Source organism: Monodelphis domestica, chromosome 8 (genome assembly GCF_027887165.1).
Source record: "Monodelphis domestica isolate mMonDom1 chromosome 8, mMonDom1.pri, whole genome shotgun sequence".
Classification (NCBI taxonomy): Eukaryota; Metazoa; Chordata; class Mammalia; order Didelphimorphia; family Didelphidae; genus Monodelphis; species Monodelphis domestica.
The window spans coordinates 132,131,595-132,147,442 of NC_077234.1; the positions used below are offsets into that span (position 1 = coordinate 132,131,595).

General features: G+C 34.9%; 2 protein-coding genes across 5 annotated transcripts in view; one reads left to right on the forward strand and one right to left on the reverse strand.

Annotated features, from left to right (window-relative positions):
- The window catches only part of FBXL3 (F-box and leucine rich repeat protein 3), an 86,151-nt gene that overhangs the window by 35,379 nt on the left and 34,924 nt on the right, over positions 1–15,848 (reverse strand). For 2 of the 3 annotated variants that reach the window (XM_007501469.3, XM_001362509.4), the window contains exon 5: positions 12,554–15,288. The exons of the other annotated variant lie outside the window; for it this stretch is intronic. In XM_007501469.3, the coding sequence (XP_007501531.1) occupies positions 14,645–15,288 (644 nt within the window). In that variant the 3' untranslated portion in view covers positions 12,554–14,644. Of the gene's footprint in view, positions 1–12,553; positions 15,289–15,848 lie in introns of those variants that run through there. 3 annotated transcript variants of the gene reach the window in all.
- CLN5 (CLN5 intracellular trafficking protein) lies at positions 209–9,609 on the forward strand. 2 transcript variants are annotated; one of them, XR_471517.3, is made up of 4 exons: positions 209–479; positions 4,459–4,624; positions 5,096–5,278; positions 6,408–6,634. XR_471517.3 is itself a non-coding variant. In XM_001367094.4 (4 exons), the coding sequence occupies exons 1-4, from the start codon at positions 331–333 to the stop codon at positions 9,261–9,263; spliced, it is 1,059 nt and encodes a 352-aa protein (XP_001367131.1). In that variant the 5' UTR covers positions 221–330; the 3' UTR covers positions 9,264–9,609. The 2 variants fall into 2 exon arrangements, 1 of the variants encoding a protein (XP_001367131.1); XM_001367094.4 differs by lacking the exon at positions 5,096–5,278 and adding an exon at positions 8,746–9,609 and having other exon boundaries at positions 221–479; positions 6,408–6,633.

Sequence of the window (15,848 nt, forward strand, 5' to 3'; positions counted from 1 at the left end):
TAATTCTTTTTTATTTCCCACAGATTCAAATCCTGCTCTCTAAGATTAGGAGCCTGGCCTTTCTATACGTATAAGTAGTAGGAACCCTCTAGGAGCTAGGGGCCCAGCGCAATTCGAAAGAAACAAAAAAGGTACTTCCTTCCTCACCCTTCACCTAGGAATAGTGTTATGTTTTGGATTAACAACTGGGTGAGAACACGTGATATAAGAATTTCAGACCGAGCATGCGCCAACTGCTCACGCATGCGCTGCTAACTTGGAGGCTTATGAAATCCGTCCCTAAGGTCTTTTAAGTCTAGACTGCTTAAAGGGTGGTGGTTGCAGGTCGTCATGACCAGAACTGGGGGAGAAGGGAGAGAGCGCGTCGGTCAGGCACGTTGTGCCCTGGCGTTGCTTTGGCTGACAGTGACCGCTGATTTATCCTCCGCTTGGAGCAGCAGGGATCCCCTTCAGCAGCAGCGGTGGCCAGTTCCTTACAGGTGAGTGCGCATGCCTCCAGGAAGGGACCTGGGCCTCTATGGGATAGGGGAAATCATGTGCGGCTGCGCGCGCACATCCCGGGCTGCTGGTCTGGGGAAGGTCGGGGTTGGAGTCAGTCTGTGGGTTTTAATTCCTGCTCTGTTACTCCTTCCGTTGCCTCCCTAGTTCCTCTCCTAGTTTCCCTGGCTCAAGGACGGGTTAGCTGTGAGGTGGGAGTCTGTGGGAAAAGTAGAGTGGCATTTCTTGAGCTCCTCTTCCCCTCTTTGCATTAAAATACATTTTCTTAAACCAGACATCTTTTGTAATTGAGATTAAAACCTGAGTGTCTATGGGTATTTGTGCAAGGAAGAGTTAGGAGGAACGCAGGTGTTTCTCCTTTGAGGGGTTCTGACTTAGGGGGATACTCCTCCTGGCCAAACTTCAAAACAGACAAATCACAGTAAGGGTCTATGTGAGGATAATAATAGCTGACCTTCGTCCTTACAGAGATGTGGTGAGGCTTTAATATAAGTGCTTTCCGTCCTTTAAAGCAGTATGCAAGTTTGTCAATTGTAACATGAGAAAAATTAGCTGACAGTGATTGCACAAATTAGTTGGATGCTTTCCTCTGTCTGGTATTCCCCTCAGCCCTTTTCTGGCTTCCTTGACTTTGTTTGGGGGATACTAGGAGATACTGAGGAGGCTGTGAGGGAGCTCAGTTGATAAAAGTGCTGGACCTGCAATTAGAAGATTTGAGTTCAAATCTAGTCACAGACACTTAATAGCAGTGTGTCCCAGGGCAAGTCACTGTGTGTTTCTGGAGAAGGAAATGGCAAACCACACTAGTTAACTTTGCCAAGAAAACCCCGTGGACAGTGTGGCCCAGTGGGCCACGGAAGTAGGATACAACAATTCAGATATTGCTATTAATAAACCCATCAGGCCAAGCCTCTCCTGCTCTAGAGTAGTAGTGTTAAACTCAAAAAGAAGTTGGGGGGGTGGGAGGGCACAGTCCGTTTGTCAGGATCGAAGTAGCTATGTTTTGCCTTATTTTTAAAAGTATCTCCCAATTGTGCTTTGGTCTGGTTATGCAGCAGTTCCACATGGGAATGTTTTGGGCTACCTGACACCTTTATTCTAGAGTATTGAGTACCTAATGAATGAAGTTGCTTGCCCCTGTAGGGGTTGTATGCACTGAGTCTTAAGGGATAAGTTCATTAGCGGACCAGGTGTGTCAAATTTAAATAGAAATGGAATACACTTAGGAAACCACCACAAATATATGTTGCACTGAAGTTTTAGTTTGTAAAACATTTCCAAAATTACATTTTAATCAGGTTCCTGCCACACTGGAGTTTTGTGGGCCTGTGATCTAATCCCACCATTCCACAGTTTACAGATTTGACTTTTAATATTTTATAGTTTTTATATGGTCAATTGGCATTATCTAACGAGGTCAGGGACTGAGCCACCCAGCTGCCCACCCCCCTTATATGTGTGTGTATGTGTGTATATATGTTTGTTTTTAACCTCTTGTCAATTAAAGATACTATGGTTACTGTTTTTGCTCTTAAGAGGCAGCAAGGCATAGCAAGTAAAGACCTGACCTGGAGTCTGGAAAATCAATCTCTGACACATCTTAGCTTTGTGACCCTACACAAGTCATTCCCCCAGGCAAGCTACAGAGTAGGTCGAATTATGGTTTGGTAATAAAAGGTGCTTGCTGGAGCTCTCCAAATCTATGAAATCAAAGGGCCAGTCCATTATTGGTTCTTGGTCTTACTTTCTGGGACCAGTCAGTCCAAACCCTAGAGATACAAAGAAACATAAAAGCACATTCTCTACCATCAAGAAGTCTACATTCTAATGAAGGAAAAGAGTCAAAAAACTTTTTTTTCCCAGTTTCTGTATTTTCATCACAACTACCTTGTGAGGTTAGTAGTAGAGAAAGGGACTGGACCTATGGTATCATTGATAAATGGAACTCTTACGTGAGGAAACTCTCCCACCATTGCAGGTCATCACTTTCTCTACAATTTATAGTCCTTTATTTTTTAATTAGAAAAAAATATATTTTCTTTCTCCCCTCCCTCCACTGGGAAAACAAAGCAAAACCCTTGTAACATAAATCATAATCAAGCTAAATAAATCCCATCATTGGCCATACCCCAAAATGTCTCACTCTGCACTCTGACCTCATTTTTGCTATCGAGTTAGGAAGTTAGTTTTATCATCAGTCTTCTGGAATTCTAATTGGTCATTTGTGGCAATTTACAGTCTTAGAGAGTTGACTAGAGCACTAGAGGTAGAGAGGAAAGGCATTATCCCCATGTCACATATGAAGAAAGGAAGGCTCAAGAGAGATCAACTGCCCATGGTCATACAATCGTTATGCATTAGAGATGAGATTACAACCTTCATCTCCTGGCTTCCACTTATAGCATCCCATGGAGTAATAGGTGGGGTGCCAGACTTGGAATCAGAAAGACTTGTGTTTGAATTCCTTCCCTGACAGTATCAAGTCAAGTCAGTCAAAAAGCATTTAAGTGCTTACCAGATTCCAGGTGCTGTGTTAAGTGTTTGATGCTAGGCAAATCACTTAACCAAGTTTTTTGTCTGTAAAATTGAGATACTAGTATTATCTCCCTTATCAAATTGTTTTGTTCATAGAAATTCTCTTTAATTAAAGCACTCTATAAATGTTAGTGATGCAATCTTCAGTGATAGGTTTTGTGGAATAATGGATAGAATGCTGGAGTTGGAGTCAAGAAGACCTGGGTTCATCTCTAGCCCTTGACATTTAGTAACTGCCGTTATGAGTAAGCCACATAACTTCTCAAAGACTATAAATAGGTTGTCATTTGCCTTGGTGCAGTAGCTTCCTCCCACAAATTCATCCATTTTTGAAGTATTGATAATTTGAAGACCTTTAGTTATATAAAAAACATATTCAGACCATCCAAAAAAGTTGTAAAGAAAGTAAAACTTAAAAGTGCTATGTAGATGTTAATGACCCTGTATTTATGACTCTGCTGTATAAATATAGAAAGCTTCTCTTTAAATGTGAGGTAGAACAGGAAAAAAATTGGTGTCGTTCTAGTTTCATACAAAAAGTATATTAGCTATAGGCTGGAAAGTTCAATTTCTATAAAGTTCTCATGTTGATCAAAGTGAACAATGGTGTTAAAATAAGCATATCTTTTTTAGGTCAGCTACATAAATTGAATTGGTATGATTGGTATGATTTTTTAAAAATCCTAGTAGAGGGGCAGTTGGATGGCTCACTGGATAGAGTCAGACTGGGAGTTGGGAGGTCCTTGATTCAAATAATGGCTTCAAAAACTTTCTAGCTGTGGAACCTTGGGCAAGTCACTTGATCCCAGCTACCTACTCCTTACTACTCTTCTGCCTTGGAACTGATGCTTAGTATCTTTTCTAAGTAAGAAAGTAAGGGTTTTCATGAAAAAAAATTTTTTTATTAAAAAAATCCTTGAATAACATCATTAGAGAATATACATATTTTCCCTTCAGGAAATCAGACAAAACTCTGGACTGCAAGTGGTTGGAAATAGAAAGTTTTGTAAATAATATATAATAGGTGAAAGTATAAATATATCAATATATTTTTGTCATTTGGTTTTATTATAACAATTATGTTCAGTTTATATTTTCCTAATACCTTATGATTACAGAATCCTTTAATTTTTTTTTACCTTTATAACAACTATCTAAGGAAGAGTATAAATGTTGTCCTTGTTTTACATATTGAACTTTTACAAGTTGAACTTTAGAGTGATGAAATGAGCCACCCGTCATACAACTTAAAAGTGGAGGTGTGATTTGAACCAGCCCTCAGGTCACTTATACTCTGTGGAACTCAGTTTTCTCATCTACAAGGGAGAAAGGTTGGACTTTTTACCTGAAATGAGTTTTAAATTTAATTTGACCTCAAATGCCATACTAATTCCTTTCAATTTGATTTTTTTTTCCTTAATAAAGGCGTTTTGAATTCCGTCCTACACCAGATCCTTATTGTCAAGCTCAATATACTTTTTGCCCAGCTGGTTCTCCTATTCCACTTATGAAGGATGATGATGTTCTAGAAGTTTTTCGATTACAAGCCCCAGTATGGGAATTTAAATATGGTGGTCTCTTGGGGCATTTGGTAAGAACAGACTTTTAGTTTGCCATGGTTCTGAATTATTGAATGCAGTTTGATTTTGGAGGAAACCTATTACATTTTCTCATGTGTACACACACATTTATGTATATTATCTTTATACTGATTCCATTTAGAACACAGACTAAGAAGTAAAAAGCTGTGATTTTTTACAAATTAATTATCTTAACATCACCAAATATTGTAACTTTTAACATTTTTAAATATCTTAACAAATTCTGGTTAAATGCAATTATTAACTTTATTTTGAAATCATTTAACAAGAGCTGTGATACTGTGGTCAACAAAATAGACTGTACTAGTTCCAGGACTAACAGTATGTATATTAGATGCCATTCTAAGAACCCTGGGCTGTGTATATTTATGATACTTAAATTTTTTTTTAATATTTCTTAGTGTGTTAAGTATAGGACATTTTAAACAGTTTTCTTCTTACATGATTTCTTCATCTCTCAGCCTGAACAGGTCATTCTGTAAGTCAAAGGAGAACCACAGAACTGCTTCATATCACCCTTCCCCACTAAAGAGAAGTGCTCAGCACCAAGTAGCCCTGGCCAGGAGCAGTATCATGTACTAAGGTTAGGGTTAAGCCTGAGAACAAAGAGCCAGAGCTTGAGGAGGGAGAATGAGAATAAGCAGGTGAGCCTTATAGAGAACTTATGTCACAAGTGCTTTGGCTAGTCTCATTTATTAAGAGCTTACCACCTATAGTGCATTTTCTAGTTATTGAAAAGGTCTGAAAAGGAGAATGTCCCAACATAAAGGACAGCTTGAAAAGGTACTAAGATGGGTAGCAGCTTTCAGCTCCCCTGAAATGCAGATTGTGTGAAAGACAATCATATGAGATGACTAAAAAAGTGGATTGGAGGCAGCTTTCAGTTTTCAATTATAAACTGAGAAGTTTATAATTTATCAAAGATTTTTTAGCAAGGGAATAACATACTCCTACTTAAGCCATAGGAAAATCATGTGGGCAACTCTCCAGAGAATAAAGAGTGAAGGGGATTAGGATGATGAGACCCGTCTGAAGGTTCTTTCTGTAGGCAAGGCCTGAGTTTGCATAGTACCTCAGTACTGTCATGGAAAGGGGATGGATGAGAAAAATGTTATGAAGGTACAATTCACAAAGCTTAGGTACTAATTAGATATAGGCAGTGAAGAAGCAGCAAAGATTCTGAGGCTGCAACCCAAAGATTCATGATGCCCCCCAGCAGAAATAGGAAAGTTTGAAAATGATGATTTAATGGAGAAAGCATAATTTATATTTTAGAGATTTAAGACACTTTGAATTTAGAATGTAAGTACCTCAAAGAAAGGGGGGTACTGTTGGTTTGGTCTTTTATACTCCTGGTAGAAAAGTTGCTTAAAATGCCCTATAATTAAAAGCACTAAGAAACACTTACATATGGGATAATAAATAATTACTATTGTATTGAAATATCTTCATAATTATGTATTATAGTAATATATGTAATTATATTATTAATAAATGATTGCTACTTAACTTGAGATATTGATGAGACACCTAGCAAACAGGAGATGTGTAGCAAGCAGGTAGCTAAAGATCCAGGAAAAGAGTTTAGGAGAAAGATTTAGATTTAAAGATTTGGGAGTCAATTCTGTAGGGATAGATATCTGAATATGTGGGAATAGAGATTATCAGGTTATTAAAGGGTCCAAAACAAAGTATTGAGGGATACCCCAGCTTAGAACACAGAAGATACTTATTTTGCAACCATTTTTAATATATTGCATTATTTTTACACAGAATATTATGCATGATGCTATTGGGTTCAGGAACACTTTGACAGGCAAGAACTACACCATGGAATGGTATGAACTTTTCCAGCTGGGAAACTGCACATTTCCCCATCTCCGACCTGAAATGAATGAACCATTCTGGTGTAATCAGGGAGCTGCCTGTTTTTCTGAAGGTATTGATGATAGTCACTGGAAAGAAAATGGGACCTTGGTTCTGATTGCAACCATATCAGGTGGGTTTTGAAAACATCACAACATAAACATACAGATATTAAAACCAGATTTCCAGACAGCTAGATGGCTTGGTGGATTGAGTCAGGCCTAGAGATGGGAGGTCCTTGGGTTCCAATCTAGCCTTAGACACTCTAGCTATGTGACTCTGGGCAAGTCCCTTATTAACCCCCATTGCCTAGCCCTTTGTGCTCTTCTGTCTTGGAACCAATATATAGTATTGATTCTAAGAGGAAAGGTAAGGGTTTTAAAAAAAAACCAGCTTTAATTGAGAATAATTATTTTTCAGTTTTATAAGTCAATGCAACATATATACCTGGAACCACTAACTCTTAAACCAGAATATTATTCATGTACTATATTGCCTATTACCACTGGAAATTAGTAGGAAAGTATGCTCCAGTACTCTCATATCATAAAAACTAGTAAAAAGGAGGCGAATTGTTTCCAGTACTGCATTTGAGCCTTTAGAATGCTAATGCTTCCCAAGGTGGAGTGTTAGTAAGAATTAGACAAATCTCTTGGGGGGAAAAAATTGGTTAGGGCCCTCTATAACTAAGCAAAGCTTCCTGTTAAGCTATTTTTAAATTATAAAACTGAGTTATATTAATAAAGCAGCATTCTTTTCTGACATTTTTAGTTCTTTGAGATGCCTCTAAATTTCAAATTCACAAAGCATTAAATCTAAGAAGTAATAATTTTTAAAAAGTCACTTTGATCACTGTATAATATTAAATTGATTAAAATTAAGCTGTGTCACTTTTTCTTTTATTAGAAAAGGAAACTATACTAGGAAACAGAAAACCTGATCTTGTGATAGGAGTGGGCAGTGAGAACATCTATATTGTATATAATGTGGATGATACATGTAGTATCAATATGTAGAGATGGACTTGTAATGTATTTAAGAAACATACTGATGTATATAAATAATTTTTTCCCCAGCCTATGGAGACACCTTATTTTTTTCTTTCCCTTTAATGTTACCAGAGCTAGAGGTGAAGAGAATCCAAATTGTAAAGACTTTCTTTTGGATTTAGAGTAGAGTTTTATTTCTGGCTGTAATACCTTGGAGAGTTTCACTTCCCTGGACCTGTTTCATTCTGTAAGATGAATAGGTTAGGTTAGGTACCCTTAGATGTCTCTTCTAACTCTGTTGCCTAATATGTAAAATGTAGTATTAAAACCTTAAGGTTAAGGGCTAGCCCAAATGATTATAAGCCTAGGTTCCACAATTCTGATTGTTAATTTTACATTCTTTTCATAGTAGGGAGGGCAAAATCCTGATTTGAGTCACCACTATTTAAAGAAACTTAACATTATCATACAGTCCATTCTTCTACCTTCAGACTATACCTACCTGATCATTCCAGGCTTATAAAATATATCTTAAAAAGTCCAGGATCATGAAAAAGGTACATAGATAACTGAATGGAATTAGCCACTTAATATATGTAAATGATGTCCTTGAGTAAAACAAACACAAGGTGGGTTAAGAACTCCAATATAAATTCAAGAATGAGCCTGTTCTTACAGGCTTTTTTTTGGGCAAACCTTTTGTTTGGGCAAGATTAACTTGCCCAAACTTGCCCAAAACAAGATTAAACTAATTCAGAATTGATCCTAGTAAAGACTCAGTACTATTTAAGGTGGTTTAAAACAAAAAAGGAGATCTTTTGAATCAACCCACTTTTATAACTATACTAGATTCTCAGCTTATACTTATAAATTAATGAAGGCAGTGTGACCTCATGGATTAGAATATGAACTTAGGAGTCAAGAAGTCCCGCTCTGAGTTCTTTATGGCAACATGCAGTATTGCCATGGGCAAATCAATTAACTTCTCTGACTTAATTTATAAAATGGAACTTTATTTACCTACCTCACAGAGTTGGTGTTAGGCTCTGGGGAATTGTGTGTAAAGTGTTATATAAATGTTAGCTATTATTGTCCTTTTGCCATTCTTTTGTGAAAGATAATTTGATATTGCTTGCTTTGACATGGGTGTGAATACATGAGGTTGGAGGAGCTTGAATCCTTGCTAAAACATCCAAACATTTTAATTTATTCATATCTATTGATGTGTGTATAATTATACATCTTTTTTTTTATAGGAAAAATATTTAACCAAATGGCAAAGTGGGTAAAACAGGATAACGAAACAGGTATTTATTATGAAACATGGAATGTCCAAGCCAGTCCAGAAAAAGAGTCAACAGTATGGTTTGAATCTTATGACTGTTCCAAATTTGTCCTAAGAACATATATGAAGTTGGCTGAATTTGGGGTCGAATTTAAGAAGATAGAAACCAACTATACCAGAATATTTCTATACAGTGGAGAACCTATATATGTGGGAAATGAAACTTCAATTTTTGGACCTTCAGGAAATAAGACTCTTGCTACTGCTATAAGGAGATTTTATTACCCATTTAAACCTCATTTGTCAACTAAAGAATTTTTATTAAGTCTCTGGAAAATATTTGATGTAGTGGTTATCCATAGGCAATTTTATTTGTTTTATAATTTTGAATATTGGTTTTTACCAATGAAGCCTCCCTTTATAAAAATAACATATGAAGAAATTCCTTTACCAAGCAAAACACTGGTTTCTAGAACATTTGGACTTTGAGAGGGACATGCCAGTATTGCCTTTTTGGGTATTCAGGGAGTGAATGATTTGATCCCATTATAGATCATTCAGGAACCCTATGCCTATTCGCCTTTCATAGGTTTTTATGGGGCAAGTGGTGAAATTCAAATCAACAAATCACTTTACTTGTTAACATCTCTTGGGATTTGGGTGAGGAGAAGTAAATACTGTATTGCATTGGCAAAAGCTAGCCTCTTGGATTATCTGGATTTCAAGAGTACATTAACATTGAAGTATTACAATCTGTGGGACTAATATTATACAGACTGTTATAGTGCCTTGTACATAATAGGTGCTTAATAAATGTTGGAATTGAATTACATAACTGCAGGGAAAAAGTTTTATGTTTTGTTCTGTATCGCACTTAAAACCTTTAAATATTCTTCTATATTGTAATAATTTTATAGTGCTTTGGATCCAGATACAATGCTCTGAATGAGTTCTGCTTAAAACATTATAAAAATTCTTCCTTTTGGTGACAAAAAGCGCTTGTTCTACTCTCACCACAGACTCTGAGCTTCAGAATTTCCTGGAGTTTGCAATAATCAGATTTTTAATTGATTATGTGTTTCTTTGGTTTGTCAGAAAATATCTGAATTCCTATGGACAGAATTAATCTTTAAGTATTTTACTAGTTTTATTTCCCACTTCAATAATTAGCAATGATATGCAGGATCAAGTAATAATGCTTGTCCACTAAAGCATTGTATTCCTCAACTATACATACAGGCAGTCTTCATTTGATCTCTTTTCATGACCCCAATTCACAAGTGCCACAAAATTACAACTCTCGATTCCTTATCTTGCTCATTTGTCAGTTTTAGACAATAGCCAGTTTTTGAAAAAAGCATCTATGTTAAAAAGGATGGTTGTATTGAAAAGGCATCCCGGTAGGGGGCAAGTATGAAGCTTATACACATTTTTTGTTTTTTTACCAAATAGCATATGTGAACCTAATAATCCATTCCAGGAACAAGATGAAATAAAAAAAGCTGTATTATAAGTTAACATTGTTAAACCTCATTAAAAAACTAGAGCATCTTTTAGATGTAACTGGTGTTGCCAAAAATAAGGGTTTTATGTATCATGTTATGACATACTTAGTAGTATGTACTAAGTTGCTAGAAGAAAAATAATTTTTTTCCAAAACATTCACAAAATGAAGCTTTTGTGTAGTAGTATTATATGTGCAAGTTGGCAATGTAAGATGGGTTTAACATTCATATAAACGAATCTTTATTTCAGGTTAAATTATTATAGTAGGGATAAGTAAGAAATAGTATTAAAGGAAGTTATAGGGAAGAAATTATTTGGAAGTAGTGGCCAGAAACTATATAACATATTGGAAATTCTTCTGTACGTATTACTTGCAAGACATTTTAATACATAATTAGTGTTTGCCTGTTAAATGAGAGATATTGCTGGAGCAAATTAGAGCTATTATTTTTTTTGTTTGTTTTGTTTTGTTTTTAACTCTGGTCTCACTTGGATCCAGGGTTCTGTCCACTGTACTACCTAGCAACCACCCACTTAAAAAATGTGTGTGTGTGTATATGTATATATAATGTAATCATGGGGGCAGCTAGGTGGCTCAGTGGATTGAGAGCCAAGAGATCCTAGGTTCAAAACTGGCCTTGGATACTTCTAGCTGTGTGACCCTGAGCAAGTCACTTAACCCCCATTGCCTAGCCCTTACTGCTCTTTTGCCATAGAACCAATACACAGTATTGATTCTCAGATGGAAAGTAAGGGTTTTTTAAAAATTCATCTATTTATATATGTATATATAAATTTAAAGAAAACAATTTTTTAAAAAGAAGCCTATTTTATAATTCTGTTCTGCACTTACAAAGTGCAAGTTTAAAAAAGTTTACTTGTTCTGAAAGAAAAAAAATACAGCTTTTAAAGGCCTTAATAAGGCTTATTACTCTATTGTGGTACTACAGTGAAATTGTAATCTTCAGGGAATGGGGCTTTTTTAAAAAATAGCTGTGGGGTTGTTTAGTGGATAAGTCACATAACTGTAGGACAAAACTCTATGCAACTTGAGTACAAGTAGGTGAAACCTAATTTGGCAGGTTCAATCACTTCTTTATTTCCCAGATGGGACCAGATGAATGTTTTTCTCTTCCTCTCCTTAAATAGAAAAGGACAATTAATTATATATTTAATTTATGAGAATACCTTAGTATGGAAGAATTCCAGTCGAGGTGATAAAACTAAGCACTTAATTTGTAAATATTTTTCTAATTGTGAGCCCTACCTCCAAATTAATTTTAGGCACCAGCAAGTGGGAGAAAATATTATCTTACAGGGATAAAATCCCTTGAAAATTATGTCTTTTAGGATAGTTGTAAACATATAGGGTATAATTTTTTGCGAAGAGGGTGGGAGATATTAGTCTTCAATCTGGACAGACTTCTTTTTGGAGTGTTGCATGTCACTCCAAGCTGCCAATAGAGTTAGAAATCCACTGGATTAGAAGGCCGATGTCCTGTGTTCAAACCTTGTTCTACTTATACCAGTACGATATTGGTAAGTCCTAATTTTTATGTGCATTTTCTCATCTGTAAAATGATGCAGATGTGTTTTGCCATTAAAATACGTGGTATATTAATACTTATGTATAATTTATTAAGCTACAAAACCAAAAGAATACAGTTGCCTTTTTGTTATTAAAGGCCCCTTTCACAGAAAATTAAGATTTTGCTGTAATAGCAAAATAAAGTTATTACCTTTCTTATAGCCTATAAAAGCATTGGTAAGAAAAGTTAATGGTTTATTATTTGAGGAATGGTTTTTAGTAATGTTCTATGCTCAATACATAAAAACTCTTGTCACAGACCAGATTAGCCATTCTCTAGTTTCCTAAAAGCTTCCAAAAAGAATGTAAATGCAGATTATGTAGTTTATTTTGAAATTATAATTATAATCATGTGTAATGTAATGCAACTAACAAGCTTAAAATGTCTTAAACTTATGAACTTGCAAGATGAGATAAGCAAAATTAACCTTTTAAAGGTCTTCCTTACTCATTATTTTATATATCATTCATTTTCTCTACGTTCAGTCCTAATCTTTACCATTGTTTTCATACATCTGTGGGTATCAGTCATCAATAAATATGCTTTTTTCCCCCAAATAAGGAATTATTCCTAAACAAAAATTTATATTTATATTAAACTGAGAAAACATCAAATACAGTTTCTCCAAACCAGACCATTATTAAAACTGAGTCTCTATCTTGAGTTTTAAAGTCAGAAAATAAATTTAAAACTTTACATAGATGTTTATTATATAATACTACAGAATTTAAAACTATCTTTATTCCCAAATTGACAAAAGTATTGAGCATATAAATAAGTAAAAATTAATCTTAAGTGTTATGCACATTTTTATAAATTGAAATTAAATATTTCAAGCATTATACAAATCAACTTGTACAAAATGTAAACTCCCAAATAAAGCTTTGGTTATTAGAATTTATGTTCTTTCAAATCCATTTTCTAAGATGTTGAAGGAGATCTTATGCCTCTATTAAAATACCCCAAATACATAACACTCATTTTTCTGTTGAAAGTCAAGTTTATGAAGGGTGAGTGTGTGTGTGTGTATGTATGTGTGTGTACGCACAAAATAACCACTAGAGCTCACTTGTTATTAATTTTAAAAATTGGGCTATTATATTGTTTCTGCTTATTTATACATGGCTGAAGATTAAGCTCTCATTCAAAATCCTAAGACAAATCCAAATTATTTAGAAGACCATAAAACTGCAATTCAATGTGGAATCCTATTTATAAACAGCATTTCCAGTTGTTAACTGAGACAAACCGTTTATGAAACACTGATGAAAAGTAATTTCAAGCATCAATTTATACTGTCAGGAATAAATTACTTCTTAAAAATGGACGGTTCTTGCCTCTCTAATTTCTCCCAAAGAAGGAAATATTTAGCATTAGTCCCCAGAACCAGTTTTATATAAAGACTAGGAAATTCAGATGTTTGAAGATAAAACTAAAATTTTTACAGACTATACAATACACCATTACCTTGGTATAGGTGAAAGCAACTTAAAATGACAACTTTAAAATGGGGGAGGAAAAATCATTCAGAAAATACTAATTTAAACTAATGTGATTGTTAATCACAAAAAACAACTAGATAACTTTTTTTCTGTTCAAATATTGTTCTACCCACTTAGCAATGTTCACTTGAAAAATATAATTATAAACTTAAATATCCCTTTTAAATTTATCATGTAGCTCAGCTTAAAAAAATACATTTGGAGCTCCATGTCTGATTAATAAAAACCAAATATCTTACACAATTTTACTGTACAATCCTTAAAAGAAAAATAAGCCACCATTTAAAACTCACTACAATCTGATAATCTTTCATGTGATTTATGAACACTTAGTTTACTTTATAATTTTGATTTGGCCTTTTAAATAGTTTGCCATTATTAATGTTACTACATTATAACCTCAAAACGAATTTAAACAATGTACAAAAACCAATGAAAATTGGTTAAATATTCCTTATTTCACATATAGTGCTTCAAATACAATTTACAGAGTAACATTACAGAATAGACTTTATAAGGTTAATAGATTACAAAGCAATTTTCAAAATGTAAATCAAATGCTTTCCCTTAAACTCCCTGTGCATTTGCCCTCCGGTAGTTTGATCTTGGCTCTAATTTGTGTTCTTCTACAACAGCCACATGTTAAATTTACCATTTACCTAATAAGTGTACACATATTCTCCGCCCTCCAAAAAAACATGTACAGTAAGAAAAAACAGGGCTGTGTAGAAACTGCAAAAATTTGACCATCTTCATGAGCAAAATATATCTATAATCATCTCTCATAAAACTTATCTTCCTGAGCTATATTTGACACCTTATAACAGGTGTATGACTGAAGACCCTAAAAATGTCAATTTTACATTTTTAAAAACTGCATAGAGAACAAAACATTTTTTGAAAATCTATTTACTACTTGTTTACTTCTTGAATTTCATAATTTGTAGTAGATGATTTCTTAAATTCAACATGCTTACACCTTACAACTGCAAATTATTCTTTTTGAACCACTACCAATTTTTCTACTGATATCTGATTACTACTGGGCTAAAGAAACAGATTTTTCTGACCAAACCTGGCCTGTGGGTTTTCCACATTACAATCAATATTTAAGCCTGTTTATGAGTCACTGTCTATAAATATCAAATTTCTATGCCACAACGTCATATCATTGTATTAAAACTACATTAAATAAGCTTCCCCCCCTTTTTTTTTACAATATGGTATGCTTAAATTTAAGGTGCTATTAAAGTTGCCCTTTGGCATAAGATCTTTACCAAGTGGGCATCATATCTGGAAACCAAACTCTACCAAGATGCTTTGATACTTCCCAGTGAATCTGCTCCAAACTATACTTCTGATCAGGAATTAATACTTCTTCCATAATTGATAGTTGAGACAGACGGCCACCACACATCTTCACAAATTCAACAAAGGCACTGCAAGAGACTTCACATTCACCTAGTCCAATAGCTGACAAATTTTTGCAACGTTCTGCAATGCGAATTAATTCCTCGTCCAGTGGTCGTAATCCATTAGCACATACTACTAATTCAACTAAACGAGGGCATGTCATTCCAACACGGCCAAGCACATCTTTACTTACTGATCTGCCAAAGTAAAGATGGGTGGCAGGAATTTCATAACGGAAGAATGGGTCAAATTCTTCTTCATACAAAAAAAAATACATCACTAAATTTACTTTAGGTGAATGTTTGATAAAAGCATCCCAGCTGCTCTTCTGAATTGTATGGAAGTGTGTCTGTCCTGGATTTTCACTGACTACATCAATGCGCAAGTGTTCTAATCTGACATGTTTCTCAGAAGACAAAGCGAGAAGCAGCTCATCGCTTAAGAGATGGTAGTTCAAGGCCAGTTCACGTAAGCCATGGCATTGGTCAGCCACACAAAGGATACCTTGGAAAAGAAAACAAATTCAACCAATTCACAACTTAAATTGTACTTTTTCTAATGACTTAATTAAAATTTAAAAAGTTATAAGATAGCTCTACTATACTTTAATGCAGTTTTAATGGGACACAGCACAGCAAAGTGAAAAGATCATTGAACTTGGAAGACAAAAGACCCAAGTTCAAATGAAAACTTGATCACTTACTAGCTATGTGACTTTTGCCCAGGCTTTAACTTCCGTGACTTTTAGTTTCCTAATATGTAAAATAGTAGTAACAATACTTGCACTCTTCATGGGGTAGTTGCCAAGAACTAATAAAGTATTGTGTAAACCTTAAAGTGCTAATGCATATCCCAAGGCAAAAAGAAATGCTCCATATACATAGATATTTGTACAAGCTTTTTGTGGTTGTAAAGAATTGGAAACAAAATGTTTCCATCAATTGGGGGAATGGCTAAATAAACTGGCACATGAATGTAACGTACTGTGCTATAAGAAATGACAAACATGAGGAAGAAGCAGCAGCATGGGAAAATGCATGTAAAGTGAAACAAAGTAAGCAGAG

Excerpts from the sequence above, each read along its gene's own strand:
- CLN5 (XM_001367094.4), top strand. The coding sequence starts at position 331 with ATGACCAGAACTGGGGGAGAAGGGAGAGAGCGCGTCGGTCAGGCACGT. Across the intron at positions 480-4,458 it reads CGGTGGCCAGTTCCTTACAG|GCGTTTTGAATTCCGTCCTA; the intron begins GTGAGTGCGCAT and ends TCCTTAATAAAG. Across the intron at positions 4,625-6,407 it reads GTGGTCTCTTGGGGCATTTG|AATATTATGCATGATGCTAT; the intron begins GTAAGAACAGAC and ends ATTTTTACACAG.